General features: G+C 33.8%; 1 protein-coding gene across 1 annotated transcript; it reads left to right on the top strand.

Moving 5' to 3' along the window:
• Positions 1-1,036: 1,036 nt before the first annotated feature.
• LOC123544134 (uncharacterized) lies at positions 1,037-19,109 on the top strand. The gene is made up of 4 exons (XM_053530600.1): positions 1,037-1,362; positions 4,222-4,357; positions 10,142-10,357; positions 16,524-19,109. Exons 1-4 carry the CDS (start codon positions 1,157-1,159, stop codon positions 16,710-16,712), a joined length of 747 nt encoding a protein of 248 aa, XP_053386575.1. The 5' UTR covers positions 1,037-1,156; the 3' UTR covers positions 16,713-19,109.
• The last annotated feature ends 1,608 nt before the right edge of the window (positions 19,110-20,717 follow it).

Genomic DNA, 20,717 nt, shown 5'->3' with positions numbered 1-20,717 from the left:
TAAAGATAAAAATTGATATCTTTTCATACTTTTCATAAGTTATTTTCTTTTTATTTGCTCAATGAAATATGAAGCAACATTTCAATAATTTCTAGTTATAAACATATGGCAGGCCCTTTCCGATCATGTTAGGCTCTTTCCAGGCATACAGACACTGAAAAGAAAAATGGCGCGAAAAAAAATATTGATATCTTTTCATACTTTTCATAAGTTATTTTCTTTTTTATTTGCTCAATGAAATATGAAGCAACATTTCAATAATTTCTAGTTATGAACATATGGCAGGCCCTTTCCGATCATGTTAGGCTCTTTCCAGGCATATACAGACACTAAAAAGAAAAATGGCGCGAAAAAAATGGTAGTCGCATAATGGCGGATACAAATAGTCTTCAGTTTTTTTGCTCTGTAGAGCTATTTTCCCTTTCTTTGCAATTTTTGGCTAAAATCACATGACAGATCTATACTTGACATGTAGGTAGCATTTTCATAATGAAATAACAACATTACAAAAATTTTCATGGAAACGTAGATCATACACCACCAGTATAATTTGGGGTCTCATTTTTTAGCTGATTTTGCAGTTTGTGTGTTTGACTGAAATTATTTTTCTTGCATCAAACATGATCCCCACTTTTCTTTTGATTTTTAGTTAGTACTGACAATATTCTTCGAGAAAATGTAGGTTATAGAAATTTAAAATGGGTCCTGATGTGTGCTGCGGTCATTGGAATTAAGTTAATTTTATATAGAATAAAGAACAACAACTATTTAGTGTGTTATAACCTTCAACGGAAAGGGCCCCGCTTTCCGGCATCTAGTCAAAACATTTTAGGACATAAATATCCAATTCTCGAATTAATGATTTATAAAAACGTCCTTTTTCAATAGAAAATTTACAGTTACCATATCTAAAATGTTCTGTGCCACCGTAAAAATGTCAAAGAGGTGTGGCAAGAGCCTTTGATAAAAGTTTGAGAAATATTATTTAGAGGTCTGTTATCGAGAGCGAAATATTTTACAAATAAATTATGTTACGTTACACCGCCGGTAAAGAATTTCCGTTTCCGGTTCAACAACAACAACAACAAACTTGTGTTTCGTGCATGATTTTTTCTTCTATTTTAACGCAAGAACGTAAAGAAAAACTGTACTCATAATGCCAGTCTGGTTCAATATCGATCATAGATATTTTGTTTTCGGCACTTTCGGTGTCACTGCCGGAATCGCTATTTATTCAACTTACAAACTTCGGAGTGAAAGACGAAGGAGAAAGGAGGACAATGTGTATGAATCAGAAAAACTTCTGAATGAATACCTGGTTTTTCATTATGGATCACCATCAGAAATTCTTAAGGTTCTTCCGCAAATTGAAATTAGAAATTCATGTGAAAAATCAGAATCCTCGAAACAGCTTTCGAAATGCAATAACACAAAAAAATAATGAAAAAAATTTGGGAAAAAAATTTCTGTAGAAAAAATTTTGCGGCAATGAAAGCTAGTTAAACCCCTATCCCCCAGTGCTTTGGAAAAAAAATTTTGCCCGTAAAACTTTTTTTGGTTTTGCAAAATTTCGGGTTTTTTTTAAAAAAAATGACAACCAAATTTTGCTATAAAATATTTCCCTTTCAAATCAAAAAAAAAAAGAAATTCCCAAAAAAATAGTCCCAACAGAAGCGTTATTTTTTTTCAAAAAAAATGTCTTTTTTTAAAAATTCTAATGCGAAAAAAACACGTGACGGGTTTTTTTCTAAAATATTTTCCCCGCCATGTTTTAAATTTTCCGGGAAATTAAAATATATAAATTGGGTTCTTTTCCCTCAGTTTTCCCTTACTAAAATTTAAAATATGCCCCCTTTTTTTTTTTTGTTAGAGATATCCATTTAGTAATTTTAGCATGCCCGTCTCCTTGATTGTTACCAAACCCTTTACATTTAAAGAAAATAAACGAAAATGTTTTAATGATATTTTTTCCCCTTTACACCCCAAATTTTTGGACAAAAAAGGGGTTTCATTTAAAAAAGGGTGTAAGCATCCCCCGGGCCCCAAAATATTATTGAAAAAAATGGAACTTTTTCAAAAAATTAAGTTAAATTTTTAAATCTTTTTCAAAAACTGGAAAAAAAAAAATTTGCACATTGTGTTGGGAAAACCCTAAAAAAAAAAAAATCCCCAAAAAAAAAACCCCTTTCAGAACTTTTCCGGGGAAAATAAGTTTCAGGCCCCGAAACCCAACGCCCTTTCAGGGGTGACACAAAACTGGTTTTCTTTTTAAAGTTTGGTAAACAAATGTCAAAGTTCACCCGAGGGAAAATTGCTGGAAAAAAAAAATTTAAAAGTGCTTACTTTTTTTTCAGTTTTCCATCCTGTTTGAAAAAAGATCAACGTTCAACTTTTTAAAAGCATAATGTTCTAAAAATTATTCCAATATCAAAAAAACCTTTCCGAAACTTTTCCGGGGATAAATAAAAAAAGAAGCAAAATTTTAAATATTTGTTTCCCCTTTTAAAAATGGGGGAAATTAAAGGGGTTTTCTATCACGAGACTCCCGTGGCATTTTTTGGGAAACCCCGGGTGAAAAAATTTTTAAAATGAATTTACTTTAAAGTATGGGGGTCTAGTTTTTAGCCAAAATTAAATTTTTTAATTTCAGAAAAAACATACATTAAGAAGTGTTTATGGATTTTATTTCATTTTTATGGAAAATTTTCTGTCTGCTTTATATTAAAAGACGATAGAAAAAAAAAGTGTGCACTCGGGGAAAAGCAAGGGATAATACTAGTATAAATGAAATGGTCCCAATGTTCGTAAAATTTTAGAATGATTTTTAAAAAGGGTCGTTTTTTTTTCCTTGGTTTCGTTGGGGCCCGTGTTTAGTACTTGGGGCCGCTGCTTCCCTGTCAAACCCCCAGCAAATAAACAATAATGTTTTAAAATCAGTGTCCATTTCTATGCCGAATTTCAATTTTCACATTTAATTTTCAGTTTTTTAAAACTATATAAAATGTTTAAAAAATATCGGGTTTTTTTTTTTAACGGGAAAAAAAACCAAAGGGAAAAAGAAAGGTTACTTTTTAGTACTGCGATTTTTAATCATCAGGTTTTTGCGTGAGAAATTAACTGGGGGCATTTTTGTAAAAAGTTTGTAGTTATCTACCAAATTTTATAAAAATTGTATTACCTCCTAAAAATATTTGGCTGTACATTTTTTTTCTTTTTCGATTTATTCTAAATAGTTTTTTAAAAACATGCTGCCCTAAAAATTCCCCATTTTTGTTTTTAAAAAGCCCGGGGAAAAATCAAAATTGGTTTAGTTTCGACGCAAAGAAACATCTAATAAGGAAACAATATCACATCGAACTTGGGCCCCGGGCCAGTTTTGCGGAAATTACTGGGCCAAAAGTTTCCCCAAAATTGTCTAAAATATTTTATCAAAAATATCATGATAAAGCAAAATTTTGATTGTTTTTTAAAATTTATAATATACAAAAAAGTTTTTGGGGGGGGGAAGTTACGTTAAGTAATTTCGGTAGTTTTTACAGAGGGGGGTGCCGAAAAAAAAATTCTATTTTTTTTCCCCCAAAAAATTTTTTTGTGAGATAAGCAGGGGCGCCCGGGGATAAGTACATAAATTCCGCTATAATAAAAAATTTAAAACCCTTTTTTGATACCTTTCACCCAAACCCTTTAAAAAAAATTTTTGGGGTCGTTGCTAAATCTTGTTTCATTAAGTCTGAGGTTGTCTTACCCAATTTTAGGCCCGGGCTGGTAAACCATACGTTTAAAAAAATCATTTTCACGCACATTGCAATACTTTTATGTTTTGTGAAAAATTTGCAATTTTGTACAGATTTATTTTCGTTTTTAAAACATGAGGGGTCAGATTTTGAAAACAGAATTTTTTACTAAGTTTTTGTTTATTCAGTTTAAAACCCAAAATTTTCCTATGGCCCCTAATTGAAACTTTGAACTAAATTTTGCCTTCATGGGAAATTTTTTTTAAAAAAAAGTATTTTGAAAAAGGTTTATAAAGCAACCAAAAATTTGGAAAAATGCGGAAAAAAAACTTCTTTTTTTATTTCCCAAAAAAAAAGTTTTTTTTTTTATCACCTTCTTTTAGTTCAAGTCTTTTCAAAACTGAGCTGTTTTTTTACTCTGGGAAAAAGCTGCAAATTTTAAAGCTTTTGTTTTTCCCCCTAATTTTTTTTTTCACACCTCAAAAAGAAGGTCACTTCCCAAATTTCAAGATGGCGGAAAGTACCTTAAGTTAATTGGGGCTTTCGGGGCCCAAAAGGATGCTTTAGATTTCCCAAAAAGGGGGTTTTTGAAAACTGTGCCTAAAAAATTTTTTAAAGACTCGGTGTTTTTTTTTTTTTCCCCCTTTATTTACAAAGTAAACAACTGTTTAAAACAGTAATAACAATTTTGGGTTTTTTTATAATCCCCTAATTTCTTATGTGCACAAATGGCAAAGCCTTTGATGAATTAAAGTCGGTTTTTTCTAGATTTTGGGGGCCCCTTTTCCCTTTAGTTATATTTAAAATTTATGTAACCTTTTTGGCACCCCCCCCCCCCCCCCCCCCCCCCCCCCCCCCCCCCCCCCCCCCCCCCCCCCCCCCCCCCCCCCCTTTCCTCCTTTAACGAAAGTATACTTTCACACTTAGTGGTTGATTTTAAAACTTTCTCCCTCCAGAAGTTACCAAGGCGCCCCTAGTGGAGTGCTGTCCGCAGTAAATACAGAACTTCATTTGATTACTGAAAATTATTTATTACTCAAAAATCATGCAAGAAAGCTTTCCAGTTAGTTAAAACAAAATGATTATTTTCTATTATAAGCTGAAACATTGGAAAGAAATTGGAAAATGTTGTCATAAAAAAATTAAAGCCATGCAGTGCTAGAACGCGGCGAATAGGAAATGACATCACTGTGACACCGGCTTTCTGAAAATTTGCGAAGTATGATATTGGCTGTGATAGGTGTAATGACACTAAACGTAAACTGGCTGTTTTCAAGTGAATTGGTTCTTGCACATTTTCACTTTCTTTTGAGTGGTAAATATTCCTTGTAATATTTTTTTTAAAGTTAAATCCGATTTCTTTGAGCTCGTTTTGAGGCTTTGCCTTACTTCATATTAATTAGTTTACTTTGAGCATCATTCTTCCAAAAATAATATGAACGTGATGAAATTAGACAAAGTTTCAAAGCGGGCTAAAAGAGATCAGGAAAATGAAAATGAAAATTCATGACAACCTAATCACTTAAAAAAAGTTAACATTTAGTGTCATCTTACCTATGACAGCGAATATCATACTTTGCAAATTTTACGGGAAGCCAATGTCACCGTGTCGTCATTTCCAATTCACTGCATTTTCTTACTGGCTTTTGGAATACTAATGACAATATTTTCCAATTTCTGTCTGATATTTTATCTTTAAAAAAAAAAGAATCATTTTTTCAACTAAGGGAAACCTCTCTTGCATGATTCTTGAGTGATTAGTAATTTTAAGCAATTCTCGGCTTCACACATCCGGGTATTTTGGTCGATAAGAGTTACGCGCCCCTTGACGACTGGGGCAAACAAAGCCATTTACGCTATATAATTTATTGTTAAAACTGGAAGAAATCGAACGTTAATCTTAAAATATAAAGGACAATTTTGAAATAATAATGATGCCAAATGCACAGTCATTTAATTATACGTTACATACTGGAAGATGATACGGATGTTATTCTTAATATACATCATAACATAATAATGATGCCAAATACAAAGCCATTTACGCCATATAGTTTATTGCTAAAACTGGAAGATAACGAACGTTGTTCTTATAAATATATAAGGCAGTTTTGAAATAGTAAAGTTACCAAATACTTCCTGAGTCATTGGGTGTAGAAACCAAGGCAGAATACTAAAGAAATTATTTTTCACTTTTCCAAATGATTTGTAGGATGTTTCAATGTCTACTGTTTGCAATATATTTTGGAAGTGGATAAACTTAGAAGAATCTACTCTGATTAAAAGAAACACAGCAAAGTTAAAGTGTTTATTTCATGTAACAAAACAGTGATATTTTTTTCCTTTCATGTGCGTGGGCGGTGGGGTCTCTGAAGTTGAAATCGTCATCATTTTATTGATAGAAAGTACCACTTACCCAATGATCAGATTTTAGCCGACATTTTACCACAGCTTGCTGCGCAGAACTAATTATACGAAAAAAATTGTCAGCCCAAGAAGTTGAGACTTCAAGAAAATAAGTAGTGTCAGAAAAAATATAGAGAGGGTAAAAGGTCTGATGAAATACAAATTTGAAATATTACAAGGAACACTTAGAACTGTCTCAAAAGTATACTATTATTAGACGCATCTCGAACTTTAGCTTGTTTTAATTTAACTCTCTTAAGAATAAAATATTTGTTTGCATATCTTTTAAAATGAATGTCATTAACTTTTAGATAATCTTTTCTTTTACTCAGAGTCAAATCTCACCAATTATTGATTTAATCTTTCATGTGATATTTTGTGATTGCTCGTTAATCCGGCAGCACATAGGGGGTGTTACTGTTTGTCATTTCCTTTGTTCATTTGAGCTACTCCACGTGCTGTATGACATGTGTTAAAACAACACAAAAATTAACCACAGCTGTCATTAAATGGCAATTTATGCGATAGAATATGATAAAGATCAAGTTAATATCAAAGGAATGTCTTTTAGTAGACAAGAGACTTCTTTAATTCCATACCATTATATTCTTATACAATAGCATCACCAAGATCAGTCATGATGCGTTATGTATATTTATTCACCGCTTCACTTTTCTGTGCTCTCGAGTGACAATTGAAAATAAACTAAATGAACAATTACTTCGTCATACTGATGTTGATAGATTTTCTGACATCTAAGAACTAAAAATATTTAGAAATATTAATAGTTTAGTAGCTTTAATAGCGCGATGCTTTTACACTGAAAGCTAAAGTTAAAAAAATTCTACTGGAGCATATTTTTATAGATCTAGATCTACAATAAATAAAAGTTTACTGTAACAGTAAATTTTTCTTTTCAATTATGATTAATAGTTTGTTTTTAAAATTCTTAACAGGTGTTTCGATCAAATAATTTTGTATATTTCCATATTCCACGGAAGGCAACTTAGGATTGTTTTCCCAAGTAGGCCTACCGGTTTCTATATATATGACCATTAAATTCAATTAATCATTATATCTAGCTTTGACACTGAATCAAGATCAGCATAATACTTAAAAGACATGATTAATTTGCGAAAAACAACCTTCACACCTGTTTTAACGGTAATAATCGCTAGAAATTTTGGCGTTTGGCAGTTCATATCATTATATGGTATACGTAACTAAGCCGTTGTATGACCCGTAACTAGGCATCCATTTTGTTTGTGACGTCATGCTGAACCCGAGAATAGAATGACATTCTGTATTTGCTGTGGACATGGTGGAGATAACTGCTTCCTCACTGCTAGGTGTAAAATGTACCACCAAGTGTGAAACTATACTTGTGTTACCATAAAGTATAATTTTCAAGCAGGTCCTTAGGGCCAGCTCTTCAAGCTTGCTGTAACAGAATTCAAAAATGTTCAGATAACATGTTAGCTAGCAAGCCTCATTTTGAAACCACTATATTTTCTGTTGACTCTGTTCTGACATGAAAAAAAATTAGTACTTATTGGATAACCAAGAGGAAAAAGCATTGATCATTCACACTGTTAATTCATGATATTTGATTTTTATTTTGTAATGACATTTTCCATACATAAATTAAGTTGCGCATGCCCACAAGATGGGAAATAAGTATAAAGGCCATGTTTGCATTTGCCTTGAAACTAAAGAGCCAAATTTCATTAGAAATGCAAGTTTGTAAAATTATTGTTCCCACCAAAGCTATTTCTGTTTTAAAACTTGTCTTTTTGTTCAGATTGTTGAATTAATGTCCCAGTATGTAACAAAACTAGAAGTTATATTGAAATCAAAAGAAGAACTTCCATACTAAACTGATGTTATTAAAACTTTCCTAAAAAAGCAATAAAGTAAAGATTTGTTATAGGGATCCAACACTTTGTGATGGGTCTTTCGTTTCATTAAATAAATCTTTGACAGAATGTATGAGAGGTATCTAAAATGGTGCTTAGATATTTAAATCTGTGATCAGTGGATATAAATCAGTGTAAATGATTTGATGATCCGACTTTTAACGATTATTGTTCTGAAGAAATCCATTAAATAACCAAAATCAGGTTGATTACAATTTAGAACTGCCAAGATATGTTCTAAAGAATAGAAATGCCTTCCAGACATATATATCATAGTGTAACATTGCTTTTTTAGACATGTTTATAAAAGTAGGACATAATGCTAACAGGTAGTGAAAATGTTTTTGATTTTTGGAACTATTCTAAGACCTCATTTTTTTAACCCTCTGTGCTGTGCCAGCAATGATGAAAGTTGGGTCTTCACCGCAGCCTGCAGACCCCCCCCCCCCCACCACCACCACCTCCACCCAAAAAAAAAACAAAAACAAAAAACATTTACTTAAACATTTATCATGTTAGAAACTTGACAGATGAGAACTTCAGCATTTATTTTTTAAAAACTGTGACTGATGAGAACTTTGAAGAATGTGCTAGCTGTTGCTCACATTGTCAACATGGAATATTATTTCATGTTTTTCGGTAGTTCATTAGATATGACAGTGGATAATATCTATAACTTTCACTGTTTGAACAGTGCCATTTTTGTTTTATGACTTTCACTGTTGTAACAGACATGTACTTGAATGCAAAAGAAAAAGAAGTATAAATAATTAGATATTCTCTGCCAAATATGCATTAATAAAATATTAAAATTATCTAGTATTCTACCAGCATAAATGATGTGACTGGTTCATCGAATTAAAGTGTAAAAGAAATCTAAAAATATCAAAGAATTATTTTATATTTTCACTATTATTTACTTTGTGATGTCATTTTTTATGCCCCCGCCAAAATGGGGGTAGGGGCCATATAGTGTTACTCCTGTCCGTGTGTGTTTGTTCGTGTGAGTGTTTGTGTGTTCGGGAAAGGGAGATGTTTATGTCCTGTCCATAACTTTGACATGCATGGTCCGATTTCAAAATAATTTGCCACAAATAATAAGCATGGATAGACCATATGTCCTGCGCAAGAAACAGGTCCGTAGCCCAAAGGTAAAGGTCACACTTAGAGGCCAAAGGTCACATACAAGAATGACTTTGTCCTGAAAGGGTGATGTTCATGTCCGGTCCATAACTATGATATGCATGGTCCAATTTCAAAATAATTTGACATAAGTAATAAGCTTGGATAGACAATGTGTCTTGTGCAATGACCAGGTCCCTATATCTAAGGTCAAGGTCACACTTAGAGGCCAAAGGTCACATACAAGAATGACTTTGTCCTGAGCATTTCTTCTTCATGCATGGAGGGATTTTGATGTAAGTTGGCTCATTTGTACACCATCATGAGACAGAATGTCATACACAAGACCCAGGTCCCAATTTTAGAATTACTTCCCTTTGTTGTTACTATAAATGAGTTCTATTGTAACTTTTTTATTACTAGTCGTAGGGAAAAATCAAGACCACTTTTCTGTAGTACAACATGCATGTTACATCCAATTTTGAGAAGTATTTTGACCTGTCTCTACCTGGTAAGAATTTTTGTGTGAACCAGGAAGGTCTAATACGTATCAGTTGTTCCAGTGTGAACTTAGAATTATTTATTTTCTTTTTTAAAGATTAACTTCCCTTAGTTGTTACTATAAATAACTTATGCCTGTGATCTTTCTCATGTTGTGGGGGCATCCGTGTCTGTGACACATTTCTAGTTGCATGTGACTTTGCCGAATGTGCATGACGTTGCATGGGTAAAACTAGTATAATTTGGTTTTTAAAAAAACGACGCGAAATAAAAAGAACATTGTTTGTTTGACAAGTCGTGTAAGATCGAAATGTCTTTCACTCGTGCACACAAGATTTTAAATTTTCACTAGTGCCTCTGCCACCCATATTTTATCTAATGTTTACTCAATGAATGATAGTTCAGTCTTTTACTGAAACAAAACTATATCCTCTATTTGATTCAATGATTAATTTTTTGCAGGATTCAACCCCACTTCGAGCCTTTGACATTGGTTGTGCAGTTGGTCGTTCATCGTTTGAGTTGACTCAGAAGTTTACAGAAGTTATTGGACTAGATTATAGTCAAGCTTTTGTTGATGCCTGTAACTCATTGAAGCAGGATAGAGAGATGCCGTACTTCATTCAGGATGAAGGCGATCTTGTTACTCATCTCAAAGCAGTTGTTCCTCATTCTCTGGTAAATGGAATAGATACAGATAAAAATGATTATATTCGAGTGCGGGAGGTCGTGGGTTCGATCCCCGGCTGCGTCATACCAAAGACGTAAAAAATGGTACTAGCAGCTTCCTCGCTTGGTGCTCAGCATTAAGAGGGTAGTGCTAGGACCGGTCAGCCCGGTGTCAGTATAATGTGACTGGGTTGGGTATCATGTCACGTGTCTACGGCGTGATATTCCAGTGAGGCAGCACTATAAAGTTGGGCAATGTGCTCACTGCTACAAGTAGACACCGTTGTTTATATGACTGAAAAATTGTTGAAAAAGACGTTAAACCCGAACACACACACACAAAAATGATTATATAGATGAACTTAATGAAAAATTAATTGTGCTCAGTTCACTGTTACTTTTGAAACAAAAAAATTTATTGGTACTTGTTTTGGAACTGCTTTAAGTTAAGGGTTCAATTTGAAAAGCTAAATACCATTTATACCCTGGGGACCTTAGGCTTGAATTTTGTTTATTTTTAAAAAAGGATTTTTTCCAGGGTACTTGTTAAGATCTTTTTTAAAAACTGACAGTCCCGGGTATAATTTACTACTTAAAAGGTTCCCAATCAAAGACCCCTTGGCTCTGGGCTTATATTCTAACGTTTAAAGCTTAAAAATTTAAGACTTTAAAATGCGATTTTCTTTTTTTTCTGGATTGTCAAAATGTTTAGATTACAAAGAAACTTTGCGGGAATCTTTCTTCTGCTTAATGATGGCAAAGAAATTTCAGAGTAGAAAATGCTAACAAATTTAAATAGTTGAATACTTGCCGTCGTAAGTCTTATGTCTGTTTTTTTAAAACCCTTAATCTTTTGGGTCCTTGCTGCTGTCGTGTTTTTTAGTGCATTTTAAATAGCTAACATTTAAGTGAAAAATCGAAATATTTAAGAGTAATATAAAAACCTTAATCTTTTTTTTTCAAAGAAATTGTAGTCAAATTATTTCTGCCCTTTTTTTCTGTATATGAAACATCATAAAAAATTTTTATTCTGTAAAAGAAAGATGAGAAATTTCCCCAAAACAACGGGAATGAGGTATTGTCTATTTGAAAATTTAGTTTTTTTCAAATTTTTCTCTAAATTTTGGCAGAAGTAGACTTCATTTTTAAAAGGTGCGCATGTAATCTACCAACAAATTTGGGGGAAAATTTTGGATGTATTTTACGCAAATTAACGGCCGACGCACACCCATTCCAGTTCTTAAATCGCTGGCAGGTCAGTTGCCCCTGGGGGAATACTTGTGATAACATCACCCATATCATGGTTCACATTTTCCAGATGGTATTATTTTTTCTAAAATGAACTTTAATAAAAAGCTCTCATCTGGGCAAAACCCTGTCTTGTTTGTTTTTTAAAGATTAAAGAACCAGATGCTAATTTTTTTAACTGTCTATCCACCATTATTCCATCTCTTTTAAATTTGAACCCTACCCGGTTTTCCATCTAAGAAAACAAATTTGGTAACATGTTTATCAAAAACATGAATTGGATATACCCACATTGTAAGGATTGTCAATCTATTATGAAGCCAGATTTTAGCCCCCGAAGAGAGCATATAGTTTTTGAACCCTCTGTCGGGCCCCGTCCGCAATTTTCGTGTCCCCTCCATTCTTTTTCATCGATGGTGGATTTCAAAAAACTTGGCATGATGTGTACCACAGTAAAGACGACATGTGCGCGAAAACCCCCGGCCGTAGCTCAAAGGGCCAAATTAGACGTTTAAAGGTGATTTTTAATGTTCATTCGTACCGGTCCAATCTTTTTCATGATGGATGGATTTTCAAAAAACTTGGGATGAATGGTCCCCAAATAAGACGACGTGTCGCTGCAAGACCCAGGTCCTAGCTCAAAGGGCAAGGGGCACACTTAGACGTTAAAGGATTTTTTCATGATATCATTTTGGGCCGGTCCAAATTTTTTTGTCACCATGGATGGTTTTTAAATAACTTGGCATGAAAGTGTACCCCCAGTAAGACGATTTTGCTGCAAAACCCTCCGTAGCCAAAAGGGCAAAGGGCCATTTAGACGTTTAAAAGGGCAAATTTTAATGTGCATTTAGGCGTGTCCGGTCCATATCTTTGTCATTCGCATGGTTTTAAAATTATTGGGCAGAATGGTACCCCATAAAACGACGTGTCCGCCGCAAAACCCCGGTCCTAGGTCAAAAGGGCCTAAAACCAACATCGGCCCCTAACTATTCATTTAAATGCCCGGGGGGTTTGCATCCATGGAGACACTCTTGTTTTTTTTAATTTTTTAAGAATAACTCTTGTTGTCCCCTTTTGTTAGTGCTTTATTAGAAAAAAAAGAATATAACAGTTTCCGGCTACTACAAAAAATGCTTTCAAAGTTCACACTTGCTTGGCATCAGGAAGACCACACAGGGCAAATTACATACATGTACTTTAGCTTTTATTAGCTCGCTTTCAAAAAATGTCTATCTATTTTCCACCCTGGCGTCGGCGTCCACCTTTTAAGCAAGTACATAGGGTATCATTTTAAAGGGTATAGCTTTTAAACTTATTTCAAGTCCCTAATGGCCTGCATTTTGGCCAAATTTTACCCCCTTTTGGAGTTAAAATCCTGGGTTAAGTTTACATGCAAAATTACTTGCTTTACTTAAATAGTTCTGCACGTTTTATAAAACCCAAAGTGATGGCAAACGCTTTATCCGGGAAAACGTAATTAACGCCTATTCTGCGTACGGAAATGAAAAACATTTATTAATTAACCAACCTGTAGTTAATTTTTTAAAAAAAACACAGTTTTCAGTTTTTCTAAAGTTTTTATATTTTTCTAAAACGTGAAACGTTAAATAATTCAAAATAATGTCTTAAAATTAGCTTAAAAGGTCGGTCCACTTCAATCATGGTCAAATATCTCAAAAATAAGCACATGGACATACACATTTTATTTCACCATATTATAGGCCGTATATTAATGTACCATTGTGAGAAGTTTCATTAAAATCTACATTTTAGAAAAAATTCTAATCGCGAGAATGTTATGAAAGTTGCGATTTTGAAAATTTGCGTAAGGTCCAAATTTTTCAAATAAGTCTAGCAAAAAATCAAGCACACGACCCTACCTTTCTTATTTGCTGAATTTTCTTAGTATAGTCCGAAGTTTTGAAAAATAACAGTTTAATAAAATTCTACATTGTAGATAAAATTTCTATCCAAAAGTGCAGACCTACCTTAAAGGCATATAGATTTGAAACTTTTTTTTATTTAGATCAATTACCAACCTCACTGGGTCAAGTCCCATAACTCTGACATGTATTTTGAGCAAATTATGCCCCCTTTTGGACTTAGAAAATCATGGTTAAAGTTTTACATGAATGTTACAGCCACCAAAACTAATGCAGATATTGAATTGAAACTTCACTTGTGTCTTCAGGGTTATAAAACTAGTTGATAGCGTCAAGTCCCATAACTCTGACCTGCATATTGGCCAAATTATGCCCCCTTTTGGACTTAGAAAATCCTGGTTAAAGTTTTGCATGCAAGTACATACAGCTATTACTTAAAGGCATAGGTATAGATTTGAAACTTATTTTTTCTTTTCCTAGATCAATTACCAACCTCACTGTGTCAAGTCCCATCTGACATGTATTTTTGGCAAATTATGCCCCAATTGGACTTCTGGTTAAAGTTTTGCGTGTAAGTTACTATCTGCAGAACAAATGCAGATATTAAATTGAAACTTCACATGTGCCTTCGGGGTTATAAAAACTAGATCAAATCCCATAACTCTGACATGCATTTTGGTCAAATTATGTCCCCTTTTGAACTTAAAACATTGGTTAAAGTTTTGCATGCATATTACTATCACCAAAACTAATGCAGATAATAGATTGAAACTCTATAGATATTTTAACATTTAGGGTAATATTTTCCTGCTTCTGGGACAATCATTCGAATAGTCGAACATTGGCTGTCTTACAGATAGCTCTTGTTTTGTCAATATTATGCCCCTTTGTAACATCGAAAATTTGGTGAAAGTTTTGCAGCATGTAAGACTATTATAATGGATGTTTTCAAAGCCTTCAGCATCATGAAATAAGCTCTCTGAGCCAGGTTCCATAACTCGGACAGTTTGCAAAATTATGCCCCTTTTCACATTAAAAACTGTTTATGGAAGAGTTTCAAATAGTTGAGTGTGCTGTCATTAGACACCTCTTGTTTTTATGTGTACCCCTTTTCGGACTTTATAGTAGTATTCTGTCAAGCATTTTCAGTGGGCACGGGTCATATAAACACCCAGAAAGGGCCAAATTCCTAAAAAAAACTTTCTTTTTTTTTAATTATCCCTATTTTTTTTTTGTTGTAATTTCTGTCTGAACTTAAATTTGTTTTGCACAAAGTCATGCCTGATTAACATTATAATGAACCAATTAATTTATTGAAGTTAATATTCTTTAAGATTTTAAGATTCATTTACAGAGGATGATTCTGTGCTCCCCCACCCCCAAATTAGCTGAGTGACCTAAAATCATCTAAGTTGCACCCAGCTATATATTTTCTCAAAATTTAGGTCCAGAAAACGCACCAGAGGCCACCATTGCACACTACTTTAATTATTTTAAAAATTTTCAGGGTAAAATCCCCATGACCCCCCTCAAATGAGGGGAGTTTCCAGTATCTCAAAATCTAGATAAAAAATGCACCAGATACCACGATTACACCCTCCTATGTTTACCTCAAAATTTTTGATTAAAAAATACACCAGCACCCGCCATTTCATACCTGTATTTCAAAAGTTTCCAGGGGGAGAGCCCCCTGACCCCCTAAATTAAGAGGAGTACCCCTCCAGTACCTCAACATTTAGTCCAAACAATGCACCAGTGCCCACCAGTTCATACCTGTATATCAAAAGTTTTCAGAGGGAGATCCCCGCTCTTCCCAACATGGACAAAAAGGCCTTACTCCAATCCGTACCCTCTCTCGGTGCTATGTACCTCGCCCTAATTTTTTGCCAGTTAGTGCTTGAAAGCCTGTACATAGCACCTTGAATTGTATAAAGCATCTGAAACAGTATCTGCATACATATCACCTGAAACTGTACATATCACCTAAAACTGTACATAGCACCTAAAACTGTACATATCACCTAAAACTGTACATAACACCTAAAACTGTACATAGCACCAAAAACTGTACATATCACCTAAAACTGTACATAGCACCTAAAACTGTACATATCACCTAAAACTGTACATATCACCTAAAACTGTACATAACATTGAAAAATGCACCTAAAACTGTACATTATAGCACCTAGAACTGTGTCTGCTTACATATCATCTGATACTGTGTCTGTGTGACAAAACAGACAAAAAACAAATTTAGTTTTATTTTTCGTAATAAGACAGTCAAAACAAACAAACATTTTGAGACATTTTTATTACACAACTTATATATTGTGGAATATTATATTTGTAGAAAATTTTTCGTTGCACATTAAATTAATTGCAAGGATATTTATCCAACAGACTGTAGTATATCATAAGATTCTTTCACTGCCTGGTGGTTGTAGTCTGGGATATCCAGCTTGAGGGTTACTGTTTTGGCGGGAATGATGCTCTGCCAAGTCTCTGCGTAAACAATTACCTGAGAGCTGGAGACTTCCACTTGCATCTACCATCAGTGATTGAATCTTTTTCTTGCGTGCCATACAAATAATAGTAAAAATAAATTCAAACAAATGACTTTCTTAGAATGCAGGAACTTTTATGTCTGTAAATAGGAAGTACCTTATGACGTTGCAAAGACACAATAAACGGTTTTGTTTTATCTTCTGCAATGGAATTACTTGTAGTTGTTTTTTTTTCTGTAAAATCGGGAAATATATTGTAAGGAACTATATATATCAAGGTATTTGATTTTATCCGGTAAACCGAAAATTGTTATAATTATTATGGGAATCTGCTACACAGATGTAGCTTGTTATACACCATTTAGAGCACGAGAGTCATGCCGGTGGTGTAAGATGGAGTTTCCACACACCAGTGTAATCTACAGAAATCCAAGTCTAGTAAGCAAATAATTGCTTAGCCTTGGAAGGAATTCCTGTGAAATGTTTTATTTATTAAATGTTTTAAAATCTTTGAAGATAGATACCTTACCATTTCAGAGTACTTGGCTTGGGGGCTACATTGGTGATAATGGAAGGCCAGTGTATGGGTTTGACACATTGAAGAAAACTCTTGGACCAGACTTTGATCTCATTGAGGATGTGAACATGCCGTTCTTCATCAGAGAAACTGCACATAAAAACCAGTGGTCTGTGGCACATGCCACAGTCTGGAGAAGAAAGTCATAAATTGTGCAATATATTTACTTGCTATAATTTGAAATATTTACCTTCTTAAACATGGTCATGGATAATAATAAAAAAGAATTGTATATAGTAAAACAGACTGCAAAACAATATATTGCTTGTTTTTTGACACATTCCAAACTATTTTCTGTATCCCATTTTTAGCTCAACTATTTAATGCATCAAAATCTGTGTTAACTAAGGCTCCCATGTTACATTTAAACAATTTTATGTCATGTTTGACTGTGAAATGTTTATAAAATTTCTATCTAGGTAAACAAAACGGTCACCCTGCCGACCATGAAAGACTTATTATGCTCATTAAACTGAACAACGCATTGTTTTCTTCCCTGTTAATAATATTGGATGTATTACCACTTTCTGTCAACAGTAAGCGGCCATTTTTATGCACTTTTTTGATATCATAAGGCCAGAATTCCATTATTGGAACACTATACATTGAATCAACATTATTACTTAAGAACCCTCCTAAACACAACTGTTTCTTGATGAGTAAAATGTTCACTGTTGAGAAGATTACAGTTAACAAAGGTTTAGAGAGGTTAAGGGGGTTTACAGTTTAGAGAAGTTTTGAGAGGTTATATTAGAGGGAGTTTTACAATTTTGAGAGGTTTATCATTAAGATGGGTTTACAATTAAGAGAAGTTTTGAGAGGTTATATTTTAGAGAGGTTTACAATTTAGAGTGGTTATTTTTTAGTAGAAGAAACGTGTTCTAGATCAAGAGGGGTTCAGCTGTACCATCTCTCTGATAATAAAGAAATAAGGAAGGTGCTTGAAATGATTTTACAAATCACTTATGTAATTGTTTCATTTGTGCAATAACATTGTTTACTACAACATTTAATATTCTCTCATTTTGGAGAATTGGCATTTCTTGTTTATGATATACCGGTAGGTAATTTTTAAATAAACTATAGGCACAGTATATATCTGATAACCTTTCACAATTATGCCCCTTTACTTGAATAACTCTAAAACAAATCTGCGTAAGAAGTGTTGATTACTAAAAAATATATGTAGAGAATCTGATGTCAGATCTTTATTTATACCTCTGATTTAGTGCAGATTTGTGTTATAAATTTTACAGCTGTGATACAAATAATCTAAATGTTGGCCATTGTACAGTAGGCAGGGTGCAAGACAACCAGAAAGTCAACGCAGGACTGCTACTAGTCAATAGGTTTTCAGTGCAATCCTCTGCTGAGGTGACGCATGATAATTTGACAAGATTTAGCATCTCCTCCACCCTATGTGGAGAAGTTATTGGTTACTTTCAATGGACATGAGAGCACTGGTTAACAGAATCTGTGAAAACTGATTGTAGTCACATATCTGTATTAGATGTCTACCATGGTTTTCTGGTCTGTCTCTAGACTATTTCAAATCTATGATGTACGAGAATGCATAACTGATATACTTTTAGAAATATAAATAATGATGAATCCAAAAAACAAGATAACTGTGATAATGAATATGTTTATAACCTTGTTGCTAATTAACCCGTACCCTGCTAAATTTCTAAAATGGACTGGTCCATCATTCAATTTAGGCAATACCATTTAATTTTCGAAGGGGTGTTCACTGAAAATTATTGACTGAATGGCGAACAGTGCAGACCATGATCAGACTGCACGGATGTGCAGGCTGATCTTGGTCTGCACTGGTCGCATAGGCAGAATCACTTGCCGCCAGCAGGCTAAGGGTTAATTCTTGTTAAGAAAACATGATAATGGTTTTGAGATGTATTATATTAGTAAAAAGTTGTTATAATTATTATTGTGATCTTTTTTACTTCTGTCTATTCTTGTGTTAATGTTTAAATAGTAACAAAATTTATGATATAACAGCCTGCCAACAGATTTTAGTTTAATTTATGTAGTCAAGAGTTTCTTTTTCTATGAACTATTAGAGATTTACAGTGTAAAATCCATCTGTCTTTTGACAAAAATATTTTAACTGCACCATGAGAAATCCAACATAGTGCATTTGTAACCAGATGGATAAACATAGTGCATTTGCAACCAGAGTGATCCAGACTAACCTGCGCATCTGCGCAGTCTGGTCAGGATCCATGCTGTTCGCTAATGGTTTCTCTAATTGCAATAGGCTTTGAAAGCAAACAGCATGGATCCTGGCCAGACTGTACGGATGAGCAGGCTGGTCTGGATCCATGCTGGTCGCAAATGCACTATGTTGGTTTTCTCATGGTGCGGCTCATTTATTAATTGAATAATGTTGCTCAAACCTAGCTGTTACAGTTGTTTCTGTTAAAGTGTTCTTTGATAGAGATACTGTCACAAACCTTATATTATTTTGTTAAGGGCATAATTATATTTGCTTTCTCTACTTCAATTTTCATAAACTGTACACACAAATATATTGGTGGTTTGTTGCCTCCCTTGTTACTGTCCCATTCAGTCATTCTGATTACCTAGCCCAATATGTACCTAGCTTGATAACAGTTTTCACTTAAATCACTTTTGGGAGCGTTTTTCTTCAGTTAAAAAAGCTATTTTCTCAATCAGAATGGGCCGTTTTCTCTAAAGTTGCACATAAACTGATTTGAAATATGTAGAAAGAAGTTCAGTACCCACAAAAAGGAGCAATTCTTTTTTTACACTTGTCGGTTAATTCAGCATTTCATGTGCTTGTTAAAAATATTTGCAAAGAATTGTAATAAAAACATTTTCTGTTTTGGAAGACAATTAGGTATATATATATATATATATATATATATATATATATATATATATATATATATATATATATATATATATGTAAAGTTTTCCTTTCAAAAAAGTGGGAAGTAGTTTTTGTCTTGACGTTTAGTTTAAACATTTATTTTATTTTGTAATGTACATCTTTGAAAAACTATTGAAAAACATACATACAATAGGGAAAACAATTGGTATGGTGCAATTAACTTAAATAGTTCCTCTCCCTATGGATGAATTACATACAATGGGAGGCATAGATAATCATGATTGTATTACCTTCAAATAAACTTGTTATTATATTCAGAAATTATAGACGGTAGAAAATTTCTTACTACATGTATTTAATACTGTTGCAACTGATATATTTTATGCTTTTTTCATCATTATTTACTATTATTATTATATTATTATTATTATTATTATCATATTATTATATTATTATTATTACTAGCTCGTGATTCTGTTACGGTAATGCAGTATTAAAAGTAATGCAACATGTTGGCAACTTTATTTTTGAGTTGTTTCCCTTGTATCGATACATTGCTTTAATACACCACAGAATTTAAAGTGGTTGGAGGACCTCTTTTACCTCTAGCTAATATGATTTATGGTTGATGGCCTCTGTCCAATCCTGGATCTTTTTACCACAGACTAACAAAATTCCTCTTGTCAGCAGGGATCGAATTAGTTGAATTGTATAATGTTTTACACAATATATGGCTACTTTTTAGCTGGCCGGCCCTTTAAGCTTGACTTACAACCAAGAGATTATGTGATTGATCTCCAGTAAAAGTGGATATTCTCCGGAACAAACCATTTTTCCATCACACCTAATTCATGCGAGAAGTTGTTGGTCTCTTGCAGGGAATAACTAGATACTGGTACATAAGCCAGGCACACTAGTTGGATCAGAGAGCTATACAATATAATAACAATGCACTATTTAAAATGTATGTCATTGCACATGACTGCAAAATTTTGTCTTCCAACAAAAGTCTATAATAATTGAGCCGCACCATGAAAAACCAACATAGTGCATTTGCGACCAGCATGGATCCAGACTAGCCTGCGCATCCGCGCAGTCTGGTCAGGATCCATGCTATTCGCTAACAGTTTCTTTAATTGCAATAGGCTTTAAAAGCAAACAGCATGGATCCTGACCAGACTGTGCGGATGCGCAGGCTGGTCTGGATCCATGCTGGTCGCAAATGCACTATGTTGGTTTTCTTATGGTGCGGCTCGTATATCAAACAATGTTTTTCTGTGAC

The sequence above is a fragment of the Mercenaria mercenaria genome, chromosome 1, assembly GCF_021730395.1.
Source record: "Mercenaria mercenaria strain notata chromosome 1, MADL_Memer_1, whole genome shotgun sequence".
NCBI classification, from domain to species: domain Eukaryota; kingdom Metazoa; phylum Mollusca; class Bivalvia; order Venerida; family Veneridae; genus Mercenaria; species Mercenaria mercenaria.
The sequence above is the reverse complement of the archived record's forward strand: the minus strand, read 5'-3'. Positions and strand labels throughout refer to the sequence as shown.

Coding starts and splice junctions, on each gene's coding strand:
- LOC123544134 (XM_053530600.1), top strand. CDS start 1,157: ATGCCAGTCTGGTTCAATATCGATCATAGATATTTTGTTTTCGGCACT. Junction 1,363..4,221: donor GAAATTCTTAAGGTTCTTCC/GCAAATTGAAAT, acceptor CACCTCAAAAAG/AAGGTCACTTCCCAAATTTC. Junction 10,358..16,523: donor CAGTTGTTCCTCATTCTCTG/GTAAATGGAATA, acceptor TTACCATTTCAG/AGTACTTGGCTTGGGGGCTA.